Below are 22,044 nucleotides of genomic sequence, written 5' to 3'. Positions count from 1 at the left end.
TTCTATGCTGGGACCACACTAGATATTTTTTATTCAAAAGAATTTCATTCAAATTCAAATTCAAAAAAATAATCATTTTTGAATAGTCATCGTTTATGAATCACGCCCAATTCGGAGTACTATTTTAGCTGAGAAGAACAGGCAAGAAACTTAATAATAAGAGTTTAATAAATAAATAAATAAAATACAATGCTACAGCAGACGCACGCCCTAATAGAATGTCAGTTAGTAGATAGCGCTAGTCACAGTTTAAATTAATCGAATTAATTACGTCTCACCTCGTGGATCTAATTAGTAAAAAACGAGGCGATAAACGAGATAATGGCATTCCACTCAAGTCCGGGTGCAAATATCATCTGACCGATAAACATTGGAAGCTGATGTTTCTCAATGTCTTACTATACGGAATGTTCTTCCGCCTTTTTAAAATAGAAATCGTTTTAACTGTGTAAACTTAATCTTAAGCATTTTAAAATAGTACCTTTTATACGATTCTACTGTATTTTCAAGAATAAAAAAATGTTTAAATTTATTTATACAAAATTTTATTTATTTATTTATTTATTCATTAGTACATAAATGTGTACATGGCGGACTTAATGCTAAAAGCATTCTCTCCCAGTCAACCATAGGGAGGTGTCAGAATACACGAATGCGGTACTAGTAATTATTGATATACATACATACTAAAATTACATATATAAACGAATAAATATATATGAATAACAAATATACTTACACATATATGATATATACTATATTATATAGATAAATTTAAATGTATATAATAGGATAAAGATAAATTTTCTTTGTCGTGTGGCTCCAGCATAGAATAGGCCACCCCTTCCTTTCCCGTGGGTGTCGTAAAAATCGACTAAGGGAGCACGAGGCATGGGCAGCAGCGTTCCTTTTAAAACATCTCTAAAGCCTAACTACGGTTGCCAATCCGCCTGCCAAACGTGGCAACTACTGGCAAAACCCCTCTAAGGGAGAGGTGTTTATTTATGTATGTATATATTTATTTATTTAACATTATATGTGTATGTTTATATTAATCTAATTATATGTTTATAATATGTCAATATATTACCTTTTATATTTCCTCAATTCAATAATGCACCGCCTACGTATTTCTCTGTTCGCCCAATGGTCGACTGGTAGAGAACACCGTCCGGTGTTAAGTCCGCCATATATACATAGTTTCACTATGCATTAAAGTTGAAATAAATAAATAAATATTCAATATTTTTCACTGAATTATTATAACATTTGTTTTACCAAAGATTGACTGTGAGAGAATGTTATATAGCATTAAGTAAATCTTTTAAATTATACATTTTTTGTAATGTGTTTAATAAATAAGTAAGTAAACAGACGATGGTCACCCTTTCCCATCAAATGAACTATCAGCTCGTTTTCCATTCTAAGTATCATAAAAAAGTTTTTTTTTTTTTTTTTATTATTTATCAAGCCATATTCATCATTATTATCTCAGCCATTATCTGTCCACTGCCGGACATAAGCTTCCCCCGTACACCGCCATAAGGAACTGTCCCGACTCACCCATATTGCTTTGGAAAAAAATGGTTAATTTTACTAACAGAACACGAACACTCAGGTTGTGGAATGAGCTTCCTGCCGAGGTTTTCCCAAGAGACTACAGCATGGGGTTCTTCAAAAGGGGGGTAAAGAGGTTTCTTCAGGGTCGGCAACGCACGCGTAATACCTCTGGTATTGCTGATGTTACGGTAATCACTTACCATCAGGTGGGCCGTATGCTTGTTTGCCACCTCAGTGGTATAAAAAAAATCCATTAAAAACAAGTTAGTGACTTTGTTGTCATCTATTATTTTGTCAAAAAAAAATTAAAATTCATAAAGAATCCAGCAACAGTTATCAGATGCTATTAGAAAAATAAAAGAAAAATACATATTAAGTACGCTTGACCCTAGGAAAGGGGGTAAATAAACCACTGCATTAACGATGCACTTGTTTACAAACGTGCATATAACATTCATGTCTATCAAAACATATTTCTCACGGCTATGAGTCAATACGTGACTTCTAAACCGACTATAAAAAAGGAGACACTCGATTCAGTTGTATTTTTTTATGTTTGTTACCTTATAACTTCATCCGTTGTGAACCTATTTAGTCCTAGGTAGTCACTTACTATCAGGTGAGCCGCATGCACGATTGCCCCGTGTTGTAAAAAAAAAATTTTTGTCTGAAATAGAGTACTTATAGATTGTTTCCACAGAAATTTTATCAAAATCGGTTCAACAGTTTAATTTCGAAGTCAAAAATCGATTTTGTCACAACTGAAGTCGTTTTCGTTTTGTGAAAAACAATCTTAAATTATTTTAAAGCCATTTTGAACTTTCGCGTTGCATATTTATTTTTAATGGATGATGGTACTGATGATGGTATTTTAATGATGATAATGGTACCTGTGCAGCCGGTATACACTGGCGGGGCACCAGTAAGAAATGACAGGTGAGAATGGGAAGGAAAGAATACGCCTGGGATTCACCACGGTAATTTTAGTATTTCGTTAGTTTAGTACTAACACTAGGCTCTGAGTTGCAATCTAATAATTTGCATGAAGATGCCTCGTTTAGAGGTAAAGAAAGCGAGCTTTTTGATGGGTGAAAATGGAATGGTAACCCCGCCCGCGCTAACGGGATACGCCGGCGGAGTAGAGTGAAGGGTGATAGATGAGAATGAAAACAGGTCAGTTAGCCCATCATGGTGAATTCATCAGGAATTAACCATGATAGTTTCCAGGGGGAACCGCGAGGAGGTCGACCTGATTGGGTATATTGCTAGCAATATGATTCTCAGTCTTCATTACTAACAATCCCTTTCCCCCCAAGATAGAAAGCGAGCCTAACTCCGTAAGAGTTCCCTACCAGCAAGCGCTGAGTGGAAAGAAGCTATGTTAAAATTTCAATATTTTATTACTCTGTTAATTATTGTTATTTACATTAACCTGTGTCAGTCTCCAAACACCTCCAGTAGAGCTGGCTAGACGGTCACGCTAATCGACGCGACTCCGTTGACGAGTCAAAACAATTATATTACAGTAAACAGTACACAACTTCGTTCGTATCGTCAGTTCCTGGCACGACCTTTGTATTTTATTACATTTAGAATGGCAAACAAGATGTGCCACCTGATGGAGTGTGTTTTGATCGGTGAAAATGGTACGGTAACCTCGCCTGCGCTAACGGGATACGCTGGCGGAGCACTAGTGAAGGGTGATAGATGAGAATGAAAACAGGCCAGTTAGCCCATCATGATGAATTCATCAGGAATTAACCATGATAGTTTCCAGGGGGAACCGCGAGGAGGTCGACCTGGTTGGGTATATTGCTAGCAATGGGATTCTCAGTATCCATTACTAACAATCCCTTTCCCCCCTGATGGAGTGTGGTAAGAGACCACGGTTGGTAGGTGCGAATTTTGATTTTTACCCAAACGTCAAATATTTTTCTCCAAATTGATATGATTTTCAGGATTTTCAATCTATCATAAAGTTTTACCGTTTTTCACTACGTTTTGCCACAGAATGAGCGATAAAAAAAGGAAATTCCTTCTGTTTCTACTTGAATAACTTCTTTTACCGTTATTTATTTATTTAACTCTTTATTGTACCATAAATAAAAGTATACAATGACAAGTGAATAATTCAAGTGAAATACAGTAACATAAATACAGATTGAAATATACACATAAAGGTACAAAAGGTACATACATAAATGTACCTTCAGTTACAAGTACAGTATTATATTATCTGTGCTTCAACTATATATTTCATTGTTATTATGTACTTTATATACCTACAAGTACTAAAACAATTGTTTAAATATCCAAAAAAATCCAAATTTCTCCAAGGCCATTTCATATTTTCCAAAAAAATTTGTCCATGATTTTCATTTAGCCGAATTTCATTTCCCTGGTAGAATTTTGTTTACCCAAAATTGCGAAATAAATACTTATCCAATCTGACGACGTTGCATAGTATCCTTCCTAAGTCTTAGAGATTTTTTTTATGCCATATTTTATTATAGGGTAATGGTTAAAAATCGTGATTTGATTCATTTAATAAACGATACAAACATAAAAACAATCAATTAAATCGGCTATATAACTTTATTTTACAGTAACTAATTTTTTGTACGCTTCTTCATACTATAAACAGTATCGTGGACATAACAGAGTATACTGTTTCGCCCATGACACCCCCCATGCGTTGCCATTCCTGAGGACTCAAGTGTTATTCCTCTATACCCAGTAAATTCACGCCATATCCCACCCTTCAAACCGAAACACAGCCATGCAAACACAACTGCTACACGAAACACGAACGGTACAAAGTCTCCCTCTGGTACAGATATAGCTATCAGTTAAATCTCTACCATATATGTTTGGATTAAATTATTTGTTTTTATCTATATATCTATCTATCTATATATCTGTCTAGGTACACAGTATTACATATATATCAGTATATAATCTTATATACTTACTGATTAAGATATATACATACTATCTTTTAAATGATGCAATAAATGTTTTATGAAAATAATTGGTTTTCATTTAATACCTATTTATAAATATGTAGATAGAACACTATCGGAGGGTGGAGCCAAGTGTCACTATATGAGACGAATTATGAAAGTGTACGGAAGGAGAAACTAGTGAGGGGTCGTCCTACACAGAGTTTGCCCGTACGGGGTCGCCACTCAAGAAACGTTATACGATATACGTTAGCAGGGCATCACCAGTGAGAGATGAAAACAGGTCAGTTAGCTCATCGGAACGAATTCCCCGCGAATTACCCACGATGGTTTCCAGGGGGAACCGCGTGGAGGTCAACCTGATAGGGTGTATTGCTACCAATCTAGCTATTTTTTTTAATGGGTGAAAATGGAATGGTAACCACGTCCGCGCTATCGGTATACACCGACGAGGCACCAGTGGAAGATGATAGGTGAGAATGAATGCAGGTCAATTGGCCCACCATGATGAATTCGACAAAAATTAACTTTGCTGGTTTCCAGGGGAAACCGCGTGGAGGTCGACCTAATAGGGCATATTGCTAGCAATGGGGCTGTCAAACTCCATTGCTAACAATCCCTTTCTCCCGATAGAATATATTACTAGCAATCTGGCTATTAGACCCATTCCTAACAATCCCTTTTTTTCCATTATCTACCTGTTAAGAGTATCAAATTGACGGGGCATATTAGGGGGTCGGGGGCGTAACCGGAGGGACCGCGTGGAGGTCGACCTGATAAGATATACTGTTTTATTTTTTTTAAATCGCAAACAATATCTTTCACCCCCGACAGTATGATTCAGCAGAAAATAACATACGAGTGAGTCAGGACTTATCTTTTTATAAATATACTAGCTTTTGCCCACAACTTTATACGCGTGGAATTTGAACCCATTTCCGTATGGTCCCGGCATAGACTAGACCACTCCTCCCTTTCCCATGGGTGTCGTAAGAGAAGATTAAGGGAGGGCAAAGAATGGACAACAGCATCCCTCTTAAAACGTCTCCAAAGCCTAACTGCAGTTGCCAATCCGCCTGCCGAGCGTGGCAACTACTGCCAAAAAGGAAGACTTATGTTCAGCAGTGGACAGTTAAAGACTGGTATGATGAACCACTTCGGCGTATCAAGATAAAACATACACATACACAAACATACACATTACACCTTCAGGAACATAACCGTGATAATCAAATTCAATTCAATGCAGTATTGTTAACGTCATACCAGAACAAACACAAAGACGGACAAAAAGTCTAAAATGTATTGTTTTTGTTTCTATTAATCGTATTAGGAAAAAAAGAAATATTTATTTAGTGTTTAATTTCATATTTAATTATAAAAACATTTAGCAATAAACAAAAATAAACAAAATGGAAAAGAAAAACACTAAAATGGTATCACACAGCTATATGCTATGTTCTTTCCAACATGACGCTGATTGTCAGTGACACCACTTAATTAATAGCAGGAATTTAATTTTAGAAGGATCTTGGATAAACATGAATGATATATATATATATATATATATATATATATATATATATATATATATATATATATATATATATATATATATAAATTTGTTTAATTAAATTATGTTAAATTATAATATTATAATTTTTAATAAAAACGAACAAAACAATATAAATTGTGTAACACAAAGATCAAGATCTAACTAAAAGAACATAAACCTGGCAGAAGACTCAACTACATAAATATTTTTTATACAATTGCTTCAGACTCCTAATTTACAGGGTACAGAGGAATAACATCTGAGTCCTCAGGAATGGCAACGCATGGAGGGTATCATGGGCGAAACAGTATACTCTGTTATGTCCATAGTACTGCTCATGTCTATCGGCGACGGTTACCACTTTCCATCAGGTGGGCCGTTAGCTTGTTTGCCATTCTAAGTTGTATAAAAAAATATATACTAATTTCTCTTAAATATCCTCTACGTACAGACATTGTGTAGGTACAATTTTATTATATTAATAAGACGTGTAGGTGCAGGGGATTATTGGCTGCTTGAGTCCAAGTAAACAAAAGTATAAATTAACAAGGGTGCTCGACCGTGTATCAAGTCTATAATTATTGTTACCACCTATCGAAGGTCGTGATGTGTATTTATTAAAATAACTGTTTTCTTGTCTGGAAACCTACTAGGTAATAATAAACGTGTTCGGATTCTTTTATGCAACTTATAATGTCATACAGGTTAACGGCCAGCGTCGGGCGGGAAGATTGTCAATAATGCGGGTTACCAATCCCATTGCTAGCAATATACCCTATCTGGTCGACTTCAATGTGGTCCCCTTGGAAACCATCGTGCTGAATGAACTAGATGTTTACATCGCGACGGGTTAACTGACTTGCCTTTTCATTCTCACCTGTCATTCTTTACTGGTGCACCGCCAGCGTATGCCGTTAGCACAGGCGAGGTATCCATATCATCCATAAAAAAAACAGCGCCGCCAGTCACTAATTCCTATTTTAATTCAAATACTAATTAAAAAAAAAAAAACTAGATGTTATCTTGCGGAAGACAATATCACTGGTTATTTGTTAAGAATTATTTTGTTTAATTCCGCTACTGTTAGTATATGTATGTGACTGCCAACACTTAAATAATGTACTAACATGCATACTAATGGTAGCGGAATTAAACAAAATAATTCTAATGAAATAGCCGTCAACTATTAACAGTAGAATCTCGATTATCCGAACATCGATTATTGTTGAAAATAATAAGCTCAGTTTGATGAATAATAAAAATGTATGTATTATGTGAAGTTTAGAAGAGAATAGCAAACTGTCATAAATTATTATATTGTTATATTTTTGTATTTAATATTTTGATTATAGAACATTAATAAAAACGACTATAGAGTTTTTACAACATATCCTCCCGTAATCAAAATATATATATAACAAAAATATTACTTAACAAAAATACTGGTACAAAAATAACAAGATAAAAGGTTACCCAATGCCCATATTCGTCATACATCGTAAATACTTAACATGACCTAAAGGTTTTGTCAAAACATCCGCTGGTAGTGAATCAGTGGGCATATACCTTAATTCTATAATTTTGTCATTTACTTTGTCTCTAATAAAATGAAACTTTACGTCTATATGTTTAGTTCTATTGTGATGGACTGGATTCAACGCAAGTTTCTGGGCACTCTGACTATCAGAAAAAATGACAACATTTAGAGTTTTACCTGTTATTTCTGCCACAAAACGTTTTAAGAAACAACCTTCCTTAGCAGCTGCTGATAGCGCCATGTATTCGGATTCCGCAGAGGACAATGCGACTTTTTCTCCCGTTGTACGCTCCTCATCGTTGCGAACGCTGTTAGCACTAGCAGTACAGGAAGGATACAAAATACGTCATATGGATGTAGATACTGCCTTTTTATATGGTGATTTGGAAGAAGAAGTCTATATGGATCAGCCAGAAGGGTTTGTCCAGAGAAAGGAAGATGAAAATAAGGTATGCTTATTGAAAAAGGCCTTATATGGTTTGAAACAAGCTCCGAGAGCTTGGAATATAAAGTCGCATAATAGTCTACACCTTCTATTTGTGTAAAACCTTTAGCTACTAAACGAGCTTTATATTTGACTATATTTCCTTCAGCATCTCTTTTCAATTTGTAAACCCACTTAGATGGAATACAAGATTTAAAGCTTGGTTTTTCCACCAATACCCAAGTTTTCCTCTTTAATAAAGCATCATACTCATTATTCATGGCAGTGATCCAGTCATTTTTATCATCTCTTGTAATTGCGTCACGATAAGTCAAAGGATCACCGCACAGCAGATCATCGCTTAGAGTATTATAAGAAAAATAGTTTGGAGGTTTACGTATTCTTTCAGGGTACCTTCTTCCAGATCTATCATCATTAGAATTACTTGAAGAACCCGATGACGGAGATGAAGAATTAATTATATTACCTGAATGTACAGTCTCCATTCCTTGATTGCGTACCTCTTCAGTACTGACTGAATTGTGATCTTGTTCCTCAATTGCTATATCACCACCTCCGCCAATTGAAGGAGAAGATAATGAAGCTTCTTCTGAGGATGAGGTCTTTGAAAATAAGTAACTTGTATCACAGTTTACGTCGTCTGCCTTTTCAATTGTTAGTCCTGTAAACTTATCTTCAAAAAAAGTTACATCTCTCGATTTTACTAACTTTCTAGGTGTTTTCGCACTTCGGAAGTAGTAACTTCTAGGATCATCTGAATATCCTATAAAAATATGTTCAGTTGCTTTCATATCTAGCTTAGTTCTTTGGCAAGAAGGAACATGAACTAAAGCTCTGCATCCGAAGACTTTAAGATGAGATAAGTTAGGTTTAGATCCGTACCATATCTCAAAAGGAGTTTTCTTATTAAGAGCACGATGTGGCGACCTATTTTTCAAATAAACACTAGTCGCTACAGCATCTTGCCAATAAGCTTTCGCAAGTGAACCATGAGACAACATGCAACGGGCTTTCTCCATAATGCTACGATTGCATCGTTCACTCACTCCATTTTGCTGAGGGCTATAGGGCATCCTAATTTGGTGCTTGATACCATTTGAAGCCAAATAATCAGCAAATTCATTGTTGACGTACTCAGATCCATTATCAGATCGCACTATTTTTATTTTTGAGCCAGTTTCACGTTCAACAAGAGATTGAAAAATAGAAAACTTTGATTTGACTTCTGTCTTAGAAGATATAAAATAAATAAATATAAACCTGGTAAAATCGTCTATAAAAGTAATAAAGTATTTATTACCTTGAAAAGAGGTTGTTTGAAATGGTCCACATAAATCTGTGTTAATTAATTCTAGTACTGACGTAGCTTTCTTACTTTTCAACCGTTTAAAAGGTTTTCTTGCTTGCTTACCCTCCACGCAGGGTATGCATGGTTCCTTGTCAACCTCCTTGTACTCCACTCCAACTGCTAGACCTTTTCTAAGTAGATCCATACCTATGCGACAGAGATGTCCTAATCTCTTATGCCAAATTTTAAAGTTTGAGAGTTCAGAGTGCACATTATAGGCTGAAACATTTTGTGGCAAGTTAATCGAACAATCTAAATTATACATTCCACCACTAAAAGAACCGTGCAAAATAGGGTTATTAGCAAAAGATACATCACAAGATTTATAAAAGTTACAACCATTTTTATCAAAAACAACAGAAAAATCTTTTTCGACAACTTTCTTTACCGAAAGTAAATTACATTTTAAACTAGGAACATAAATAACATTACTTATTTTTGATACTACAGAGTTAGTATTTATTGATACCTCACCAATACCCACAGCTGGCAATTTTTGTCCGTTTGCTACAGTTATGCTTCCACTATCGATAGAACGATAATTTTTGAGCCATTCACCGTGTGAAGTCATATGTCCCGATGCTCCAGAGTCGATTATCCATTTATCGGAGTTCTGGTTATTTAGGGATGACATAGCCACTTCTGACAAGCAATCTGTTGTATCTTCTATGTTTTGTTCCATTTTTGACATATTTGCCTTTTTTACCTTTTTAATAGGGCAATCAGGGCTCTTATGTCCAGGTTTTCTACATTTAAAACAAATAATCGGTTTCTTCGTCTTCGCTTTTAATTGTGAAGTACGAAATGCTGCAACATCATCATTCTGAGCTACCTTTGACATTTCACTCAATAACTTCGTCTTAACCATTTCTAATGTTACTTCGAGATTTGAATGTTCTAGAGCCATTACTAGAGGATCATAACGAGATGTTAGTCCGCCTAATAAAATCGCAGCAAGAGAGCTATCTTCGATTGTTTTGCCAATATCTGCCAAATTCTGGGCAGTTGTCATGACTGCATTAATGTACGACTCAATATCGGTAAAATCTGATAGGGAGTACCTGTACAGCTGTCGCTCCAATGACAACTTCCGACCAAGACTTTGGTCTTCATATGCCTTTTGTAATGCATACCATGCCTCTTTCGCTGTCGTTGCTGTCCTCACATGCGTCATTGCCGCACCATCCACAGAAAGACAAATTTTTGATAATGCTTTCTGGTCATTACGTGCTTTTACATGGGAAGGTGTATCGTCAAACGATTCATAACCGTCTATTGTATTCCACAACTCTTCGTGCACCAACAGCATTTTCATTTTGAATTTCCATGCTGTATAATCTTCACGTTTCACCAACATTTTTATACAATTCAAATTCATCCCAGCCATTATGAATTAGTAGAATCTTCTTTTAAATAAATTCCTTACTTCGTGCTGATAACGAATGTTGAAAATAATAAGCTCAGTTTGATGAATAATAAAAATGTATGTATTATGTGAAGTTTAGAAGAGAATAGCAAACTGTCATAAATTATTATATTGTTATATTTTTGTATTTAATATTTTGATTATAGAACATTAATAAAAACGACTATAGAGTTTTTACAACAATTATCCGTATATTCGATTAACCGGACTTGATTGTTCACAGCTTTAATTACTGATTCAGAAATGGTATCATTTATTAATTGGGTAAATAGGTATTATATAATCCATTATCTTTATAACTCGTATTTTTTTTTATATCGTATTGTCTCAATGACGTATGTCAAAAATAAAAGAATATTAAAAATAATGTTTGATTTGACTATGAAATCGATTATCCGGATTTTCGATTATACGGATGTTTTTTATGGATGAAAATGGTATGGTAGCCCCGTCTGCGCTAACGGGTTACGCTGGCGGAGCACCAGTGAAGGGTGATAGATGACAATGAAAACAGGCCAGTTAGCCCATCATGATGAATTTATCAGGAATTAACCATGATAGTTTCCAGGGGAAACCGCGAGGAAGTCGACCTGGTTGGGTATATTGCTAGCAATGGGATTCTCAGTCTCCATTACTAACAATCCCTTTCCCCCGATTATGCGGATTATCTCTGGTTTCATTTGATTCGGATAATCGAGATTCTATTGTACTATAAATGTAAAAGTTCATTTATTTGTTACCTTATAGCGCCTTAACGGCTTAACAAATCACTGCGAAATTTGGTATACAAGTACGGTATGGGATGGAGAAGAATATAGGCTCTTTATATCCTAATCAATGGACATATCTTGATCACGCGGACGATTTCGCGGATAGAGATTGCTTAGCGATAAGGCCGCCATTTGTATTAGTTCACATTAAAATTTACTATTATTTGTATAAATGATACAGTAAATTTTTAATTATCAACAAAGTCGCTTCCCGCCGTCTGTACGCTTAAATTTTTTATCCTACACAGCGGATTTTAATGCGGTTTTCATCAATATATAGAGTGATTTAAAAGAAAGATTTACATTGTTTTTTCCTTTACAACACACGGGGCAAACGAGCATGCGGCTCACCTGATGGTAAGTGACTACCGCCGCCCATGATCACCCGCAACACCAACAGCATTGCAGGTGTGCTGCCGGCCTTTTAAAAAGGAATACGAGTATGCTCTTTTCTTGAAGGTTATGATGTCGTATCGGTTCGGAAATACTGCTGCTGAATGTTGATCTCACAGAGTGGTGTGTTTAATACGGTTTCAAGTTAATTTGTTGAAATATGACGCTAATTGTACAAGATATCGGAAGAAATTAAGTCGATCGAGAGCGTTCATCGAAAACGCTGCCTAATCCTAATAAAACAATGTATGGCGGAACTATTTTTTTTTTTTAGGTCTATAAAAAAAAGTCCACGATGGCACATGCCTGTTAAGTGTTGGGTCATCTTTTAAGGGTTGCTTACTATACCCAGCTAATTCATATTTGACGCAACAAACCGATACAAAAATTATAAGCATACTTATACGGAAGAGTGAGATGTTTTTGTTCAAGTAAACTTAGATTTAAGCATTTTTGAACAGTAATTTTTCACTTTTTACTTACTTACAACATTGTACATTGTCTGCTTAATTGTTGTGAGCATATTGTTGGTGTGTCTTTTATAAATAAATAAATAAATATGCTCTACTACCCGTGCGAAACCGGGGCGGATTACTACTAAATAAATAAAAGCTAGTTTCATATATTTCTCCAAATTCCCTCCACTTTTATTCAAATCAAAAACTTGTGTCGGTTTTGATTAAGTTCTATCGTTTAATCGTAACGTAAAAGGTGAACAAAAACAAAGCCATTCCCCGTGATGGCATTTTCCACCTCATATCGCTACCTTCTCTGTACTATGCCGTGTGGTTCCGGAATAGAACGTGTCATCTCGTCCTTTCCTGTGGATGTCGTAAAAGATGGCGACTAGAAGAAGTTAACGGTCGAGGGATGGGTAATAAAGTCCCTCTTAAAACATCACTAAAGCGTGTGGTTTTTTTTTAATGGGTGACAATGGAATGGTAACCCCAATCGCGCTATCGGTATACACCGGCGGGGTACCAGTGAAAGATGATAGGTGAGGATGAAGCAGGCCAATTAGCCCATCGTGACGAATTCAACAATTGTTCACGATGGTTTCCAGAACCACGTGGTGATCGACCTAATAGGGCATATTGCTAGCAATGGGGCTGTCAAACTTCATTGCTAAGTATTCCTCCCCCCCCCCCGTCTCTCCGCGTAACTGTGGTTGCCACCCCGTCTTCCAAGCATGGCCACTACTGTTAAATCTTCCATAATTTCATTTATTCGTAACAATATAACATCTTACGGGGGAGGCCAGTGGACAGTTAAAAGTTGATGTAATGAACCATATTTACTAGTATATACTATGGATTTCGAGAATTTATAAATACCAAAACTGACAAAAAAAAAATAGCAAAATTTCTTCATATTAATTTAATTCTTATTCAATAATTTAATGTCCTCAAAATTTCGCAAACAGAATTATTTATCCCCAAAATTGTGAAAAAACTGCCTAGTCTGGCAACACTGTAGCCAACTGATATAAAGAGAATAGCGTCTAAAGACATTAATAGCAATACGAGCTTGCCAATGACAAAATACTTTTTTTTTATACAATAGAATGGCAAACAAGCTGACGGCCCACCTGATGGAAAGTGGTAACCGTCGCCTATAGACATGAGCAGTACCATGGACATAACAGAATATACTGTTTCGCCCGTGATACCCCCCATGTGTTGCCATTCCTCAGGACTCAAATGTTATTCCTCCGTACCCAGTAAATTCACGCCATATCCCACCCTTCAGACCGAAACACAGCCATGCAAACACAACTGCTTCACGGTTGAAACACGAATGGAACAGAGGTACCAAAGCAATCGACTTTTGTACAAAGTCTCCCTCTGGGCCAAGATACCCCTCATAGTTTACAATCTATATTTCATTAATTTAAAGCGAAATTTTTACAATAAAGGTAAATTATTTTAAATAATAAAATACATGTTATCAGACTCACATGTTTATTTGTACACAATTTACATAGTTTATATTATAAAATCACTGTATGGTCACTGTGGCCAGCACAGAATGGACCCTTGTTTTCCCTTGGGTATCCTAAAAGGTGAATAAAGAACGGTCAAGTTAAGGAGTCTATTCGTGATTCCTTGACCTTTTGGTCAAGCGCCTTGCACCTCATCGAGAGTGACGATCAAGTGATCGCGCATCAAAAGCTTAAGGAAGGTCTCCTATACAAGTACAACGTCCACCTGATTTTCGAAGAGAAACTCGCGAATTTCATCTTTCTGGCTTTGAAGCCTGACTTTGAAAAATACCAACTAAACAGACCGACGTTTATACCTTTTCTCTCGTAAATCCATATTTTAATCTTTGTAATCAAGTACGACGACGTGCTCGCACTATCGGATAGTCGTGGATTCGATTCCCGTACATTACACACATTTGTATTCACGTGTGTGACTGTTTCTATTGGTCTGGATGTTTGCTATGTATACATATGATATGTATACATTTACAAATAATTAAGGTTGTGTTCCACAAAACAAAGTCGACTTCAAATGGAGCAAAACAAACAAATGTACTGTACCGATTTTGATAAAATATCTATCAGACCAATCTGTGAATATATCCTATACTTATAAATCATATATTCAGGTAAAAAAGAGTCTTTCCAAATCGGTTTACAACTGACTGAATTATGAGGTAACAAAAATGAAAAAAAAAATTCAACTGAGTTTCAGAACTTCCTTTTTTTTAATCTATCGAAAAGAAAATATGTATTTGAAAAAGTCTATCAGTCTAGTATCAGGCAGCGCCATCTAGTTCTGAAACTAAGCAGAACTGGTTACCATTGTAACAAGTTCTGCTTAGTTTCAGAACTAGATGGCGCTGCCCAACACGTCGCCGGCCGGCTGCGTTTATCGCGCTCTTCTTTCCCCTCTATCTAATCATCATGATAATCACAGCGATGATGACGTAGCCCTATGTCTCTATATAATAGTGCGGTGCCACTTCCAGAAGCCAGTCCTTCTGTATGACCATTAGATCGCTCATGTACGTCTTATCGTTTACACTGTACACGCTGGCGAAAACCACCCTGAAACCAATTAGATTATATCGTTACTAATATGTCATGTGGTCCCGGCATAGAATAAGCCACCCCTTCCTTTCCCGTGGGTGTCGTAAGAGGCGATTAAGGGAGATAGGCTTTGCTGATGTCTTAGGAGGGACGCTACTGTCCTTTCTTCGCCCTCCCTTAGTCGGTTCTTACGACACTCACAGGATAGGAAGACCTATTCTATACCGGGACCACACGGCTATTACTGATAGAACTTAGCTATCATAAATTGGTCCTTCGAGCCGGAAGTTTATCACATATATAGACAGACAAATCTATTGTGATAAAAAGAGTCTAAAGACAAACCGGATTGTTAATTTTAAACTTTCGCGTTATTTCCACTAATTTTAAACACAGCGTGAACAAGACGTGCTGTAATCCACGTCGAAAAGTCGGCAATAAAGAAGCAAGTAGGCACTGTTTATCTGTAAGGGCTTTTACATCGCGTTAAGTCCCGATGGTGTATTTAAAAAACCGGATCGACTAGAGTTTGTTTGTTTATTGCCTTATAGCGCCTTAACGGCTTAACGAATTACTATGAAATTTGGTATACACGTACGGTATGGGACGGAGAAGGATATATAGAGGCTATAGATACTTTTCATCGCGGTCATTGAACATATCTTGATCACGCGGTCGAAGTCGCGGATAAAAGCTAAAGTTATATATAATTTAAAATATGTGTTTAAAAACCCAACTTCAATTGTTGTAAACCCAGTTATTTCAATTTAAAAAATAAACTGTTAAATCAAAAGGCTAATTTTGTTAAAGGAAATAAAGATATTCTATTCTATTCTATTCTAATTTTGATAAAATTTCTATGGGGCCAATCTGAAAGCCAATTTCAAATAAAAAAAAAAATACTAATCGGTTTATAACCGAATTATGAGGCAAAAACACAAAAAAGTATACAACCGAATTGAAAAACTCCTTTTTTTAAAGTCGGTTGAAAATTATCAAAAAGCATTGCACTTAAAAATAGAATCACACGCGACAGCTCGAACTACAGAGTACGGTAATAATCAACCAGATGGCGCTAAATGATTTACTTTCGACAGACATGTCAATTTTATACAAGAATCATGCCCTGTTCAGTTCTTCCTATTCCACTGGAGCCAGCGACTCACCATTTAGGTTGCTGCAAGTTGTACAAACAACTGTCCGGACTGATGTACAGTTCGGCCCCTCTCAGCCCCTGGTAGAAGCCGCCGGCACTCAAATACGACGCTTGGGGGAAAAGGCCGGACAGTATGCATTTCATTATACGCGTGCATTTTGCTGAAAAGAATCGATATTATTCTTTACTAACATTTACCAGTAGGAGACTTTGTACAAAAGTCGTTTGCTTGGGTACCTCTGTCCCATTCGTGTTTCAACCGTGAAGCAGTTGTGTTTACATGGCTGTGTTTCGGTTTGAAGTGTGGGATGTGGCGTGAATTTACTGGGTGCAGAGGAATAACACCTGAGTCCTCAGGAATGGCAACGCATGGGAGGTGTCATGGGCGAAACAGTATACTCTGGTATGTCCATGATAATGCTCATGTCTATAGGCGACGGTTACCACTTTCTCTAGTAATATTAACATCTGCTAGCCTACTCTTAAATCCAACTCAAAATCGATATTATTCCAATTTATTGCCAATGACAACTTTATACTGTATTTATGAAACAATAATTAGGAGAGTTTAGTCAGAATTAAAATCTGTTTGCATTCACAAGTTGCACTAATAAATACGAAATACTTTCTCACTGTATTGGGTTGACTGGAAGAGATCTCTGTCAGAGATAAGTCCGCCCTTGCTCACAATATTTATAAATACATTATTTTATATGTAACTTACAAGTGCAATAATAGTACATTACTGCAGCGGCCAGCAACTGAGGCGTTGATGGACGAACGTGCAAATGTGAGCCGAGGTGTAGCCGAGGCACACATACGTGAGTCCATCAATGCCTGGTTGTGGCCAAGGCTTGTATAGTACTTTTCTCAAACAATGCGCAGAAATCAAAAACACAATTTTACTTTTTAAGTTCAATGACGAATAACGAACAATAATAATTATTCACGCGCCATAATGTTTCTTTGTTTTTTTTTTTCAATAAACAGCTTTCTATTTGCAAGCCAGTTCGAAATTTAAATAAAACCTTTTATTAGTTACCTCCTTGGTAGCCATATTTCGAAGTAAAAGATCATTCCATTTTTAAATTACAGGACAGATATGAGTTTACATAGTTATTTATCTGGCCGCTAAACACGACAGATATGGATTTTCATACAACTTTTGCCGGCTGCTGCCCGCATGTATCTTGGCCAGTACGGCAATTTTGATTTATCTCGAAGAAGATTGTCAAAATAATGCTCACATTTCCAAGCATGTTTGAGAAAAGAATATATAATATCCATCTATCAGAACAATATGGAACCATTATGTCGCTAGTGTTGCAACTTCGAGAATGCAAAACGTCTCGATTCCAATATCGATCTATTAGATTTTACTTCAAGAGGAACCCCACTGGTCGAGAATCACGTGGTCCTCCCTTGAAACCATAGTGGTTAATTATTGAATTGGTCACGATGATTCTATTATTATGCATTTCAAAATATATCTGTATTTGATAGCTCATTTATTTCTTTACTGAAACTTTGTCATCATCATCCTCATTTTAGGCGTTACCTGTCCACTGCTGGACAAAGCCCCCCCCCCCTCCATAAGGAAAATATTGTCAGTAATTAAGCTTGCAGTTTGACAACCGCAATTAAGCTTTGATGCTGTTTAAAGAGGGACGCTGCTGCCCATCCCTCTACGGTTAAGTTTCCTTAGTCGCCTCTTACGACACCCACGCAAACTGATGGGCTAGCCCATTCTGTGCCGAGACCACATGGCATTACAATCTTACCTGTGCCTAAATCTGGTCCATCGAATATCTGATTCTCCATTTTGAATTTCCCTTTAACTAGTTTCTCCAGGCTGTCTCTTATTTCGCACGCCTGAGAACAGAACATTTTATTACGATCATTACAGAACAATGTTTGTTTGTTTGTTTGTTACCTTTTTGTGTCTGTCGGTCAACCAATCATCGCGTCTAACCGATCATAAGGACAAAGTTGCAAGTAAAAGCTAGTATGTATATAGCAACAACATAGAACACAGTTGTTATATTATTATTATATTGTTTAGACAAAGCATTTTTACTTGAATAGAATTTAAAAATGATCTTTTAAAAATTTAGTTTTTAAAAACAAGCTCTTGTAACATAATCCGCCATCTTATGATTGCGGCCATTTTGCAATATTGTTATTTATTTTATCCTTACGTACTCTTCGAGCTCTTTCGTTCGATGCCCATAATAACGTGTTTGACAAAAAAAATACATCATCCGCCATCTTGTGACGGTGGCCATTTTGAAAATATTCTAATACTGACTATTGTAGTGTCACTAGAACATAAGGTGTAGGCAAATTTCCATTCAAATCTGATGTCGTATAAAGTGTTACTAATTGAATTTGGAAAATTTGATTTAAACAAACAAACTAATACAAATTCCGAGTTAAATAAAAGCTTGTAATAGTCGAATTAGGAATCGCTTCCTTTCGACGTCAGTTGTAAATCGATTCCAAAAGTAAATTCCCAATTCGATTGAAAATAAGCAAATATAACTCCTAATGTACACAAAATAGTAGAATTCAGAATCTTCCCCATTTTAAAATCTGTAGATTTTTTTTTATTTTTTTAAATGATGATAAAATTCTTAACATATCTCACCTTCTCTATAACTCTATAGTTCACATACATCTTGCTGCACCAGTCTTTGCACGCCTTTCTAGACTTCTTCTCGTCACTGACGGAATTTTTTACTTTCATGTATGCATCGAATACATTCAAATACATGAGTATATCGCCTTCTGCTACCTGAAAGAAATAATATATAATTATATTAAACGATACACATGTGAGAATGGCGCCCTCTAGCGTCAGGATTTCCTAAATCATCGTTAATTAAATATAGTTATTTATTTAATATATTATGTGTATTTTTATATCATATGAACATATCAAAAACATTTAAAGTTTAAATAAATAAATATAAAACAAAGTAAAAAATATTTTTTAAACAATCTCTTATAATCCGCCATCTTAAGATTGCGACCATCTTGAAACAGTTTTGTTCAATTGATTTTATTAATTGACAGTTATTTGCGACAATGCCACTAAGCATAATATGGATACCGACCCGGTATCTATATATTTTCCTCCTGGACAAATGATATCTGAAAAAAGGTCATCACTCATTTCGATATTGCCCATACCGGTCCGATATCTGGTAACCGTCGCCTATAGACATGAGCAGTACCATGGACATAACAGAGTATACTGTTTCGCCCATGATAACACCCATGCTTTGCCATTCCTGAGGACTCAGGTGTTATTCCTCTGTACCCAGTAAATTCACGCCTGCCATAAGAAACGATTCTGAACCGCCTGCATTCACTGACTCCATGCAATGAAGTCGTCGCCCCACTACACTACATGGTATGGGGGAAAGGGATTGTTAGTAATGCAGACTAACAGTCCCATTGCTAGCAATATACCCCGTCAGGTCGACCTCTTCGTGGTCTCCCCTGGAAACCATCGTGCTGAATCCCAGGTGTATTTATCACGATGGGCTAACTGACCTGCCTTTTCATCCTCATCAATCATCCCTCACTGGTGCCCCGCTAGTGTATACCGTTAGCGCAGGCAGGGTTACCATTCCATTATCATCCTTTAAACAAAAAAAAAACCACACTACACTGTATTTGCCTACATGGGGTCATTACGTACCTCGAAGTTATTCCTCCTGGATATCTTGGCGGCGATGTTTTCTTTCCCACTGCTGGACTTGGCGAACACTTTGTCCACTTGTAACATAGAAACGATGGAGAGAATTTCGTCTATACAACCGTATTCGGCTATAACAAAAACGATATTGTATTAGTACGTAATAGTATATATATATATAGTACATATATACGCATACGAACCATGGCTACCAAGTAGGTAACTAATAAAAGGTAATGTAATGTAATGTAAAAATCTTTATTGTACATAACTCAGATTAAATACTAGTAAATGATTTAGTATACAATGTCGGACTTATCCCATAAAGGGATCTCTTACAGTCAACCTTTGAGAAGCTGAAAGAAAACTGTAGAATGTATAAGGGTAATAACCGTACAATTAAAGATAAACTAAATAATAGCCAGTAAAAAAAAATTGAATATATAACACAATAAAAACAGCTCTATATACCTACATATGTAAATAATAAAAGTAAATTAATAATAATATAACATTAATAAATAAAAACTTATACACATACATATACATATACACATACATACATACATATATATATATATATATATATATATATATATATATATATACACACATACATACATACATATACATACACATACATATACACATATATACTCTCCTACATACACATACATGTATACATAATAAATACATATATAAGGTTTTATTTAAATTTCGAACTGGCTTGCAAATAGAAAACAAAGGAACATTATGGCGCGTGAAAAATTATTATTGTTCATTATTCGTCATTGAACTTAAAAAGTTAAATTGTATTTTTGATTTCCGCGCATTGTTTGAGAAAAGTACTATACAAGCCTTGGCCACAACTAAGCGTTGATAGACTCACGTATGTGTGCCTCGGCTGCGCCTCGGCCCACATTTGCACGTTCGTCCATCAATACCTTAGTTGCTGGCCGCTGCAGTAATGTACTATTAATCTTACCACTATTGCAAAGCATCTTGGCGCACATGGGCTTCAGCGGCAATTCAGCCATTCGCGAGCCTACCTCCTCAGTGAGCTGTCCGTGCTTGTCGATGGCTTTCAGCGCGTACAGGGTCTCGAGCCCCGCCAGGAGGCTCTTGGCTGGCGGCGGGGTCGGGAATGTGAATCTGGAATTGTAATTATTAAATTATTTATAGTGTAAATGAATATTGAATGACATATATATATATAGAAAGAAAGAGAGAGAGAAAGAGAAAGATTGAGGGGGGAGAACCACTTTCATCATATCATTTCATCATCAACATACTGCTCATGTCTATAGGCGACAGTCACCACTTTCCATCAGATGGCCGTCAGCTTGTTTACCATTCTAAGTTGTATAAAAAAAAAGGTGTAGATTAAAAATATTACCTTAACAAGTTATGTATGCCCAGCGCTTTGAGCTGCAGCAGCGCCCCCGCCAGGTCACTGCGGCACAACTCCGGCGGCCGCGCCTCCGGCAAGTGATCCAGGTGCGACTCCGGGTATAGACTGACACACAGACAGACACAAACGTAATACTCAAGTGAAAATTACAAATTTAATTTATAAAAAATAAAAACCGATCAAGTGCAAGTTTTTTTTTGATGGGTGAAAATGGAATGGTAACCCCGTCTGCGCTAACGTGATATGCTGACGGAGCACCAGTGAAGGGTGATAGATGAGAATGAAAACAGGCAAGTTAGCCCGTCATGATGAATTCATCAGGAATTAACCATGATAGTTTCCAGGGGGAACCGCGAGGGGGTCGACCTAGTTGGGTATATTGCTAGCAATGGGATTCTCAGTCTCCATTACTAACAATCCCTTTCCCCCCATCAAGTGCAATTTGAACTCGCACACTGTGAATTTGTGCATACGTTGCCATGCGTTGAAATTCACTGCCATATCCCACCCTTCAAATAATACTAATAACACTTTTTTTTTTAAAGTAATTTGGGGCATGTATTTATTACACATTTATGAATCGTAAGATTTCCCTTAGCACTATACGGCCGGTGATCGATCGTCCCTCAAATTGGGGACCAGTAGACAGCAGAGGTCGCCAGTTCGGGGGCCGACCACATACAAATTTGTTGCAGTATCCGGCCGTAGTACCTTCCTAATGCTCCTCAAATAATGCATCT

At 36.5% G+C, this 22,044-nt stretch overlaps 1 protein-coding gene across 1 annotated transcript in view; it reads right to left on the bottom strand.

Moving 5' to 3' along the window:
- Positions 1–13,941: 13,941 nt before the first annotated feature.
- The window catches only part of LOC113513877 (probable ATP-dependent RNA helicase DHX35), a 53,286-nt gene continuing 45,183 nt past the window's right edge, over positions 13,942–22,044 (bottom strand). The window contains exons 10-16 of the mRNA XM_052891886.1: positions 21,290–21,409; positions 20,879–21,045; positions 19,897–20,024; positions 18,838–18,984; positions 17,972–18,062; positions 16,201–16,351; positions 13,942–15,052 (exon numbers count right to left, since the gene is read on the bottom strand). Of these exons, the coding sequence (XP_052747846.1) occupies positions 14,938–15,052; positions 16,201–16,351; positions 17,972–18,062; positions 18,838–18,984; positions 19,897–20,024; positions 20,879–21,045; positions 21,290–21,409 (919 nt within the window). The 3' untranslated portion in view covers positions 13,942–14,937. The remainder of the gene's footprint in view (positions 15,053–16,200; positions 16,352–17,971; positions 18,063–18,837; positions 18,985–19,896; positions 20,025–20,878; positions 21,046–21,289; positions 21,410–22,044) is intronic.

This window comes from Galleria mellonella, unplaced genomic scaffold, assembly GCF_026898425.1.
Source record: "Galleria mellonella isolate WM207_F2 unplaced genomic scaffold, CSIRO_AGI_GalMel_v1 utg146, whole genome shotgun sequence".
NCBI classification, from domain to species: domain Eukaryota; kingdom Metazoa; phylum Arthropoda; class Insecta; order Lepidoptera; family Pyralidae; genus Galleria; species Galleria mellonella.
Note: the sequence above shows the minus strand (reverse complement) of the source record. Positions and strands in the feature narration are given on the sequence as shown.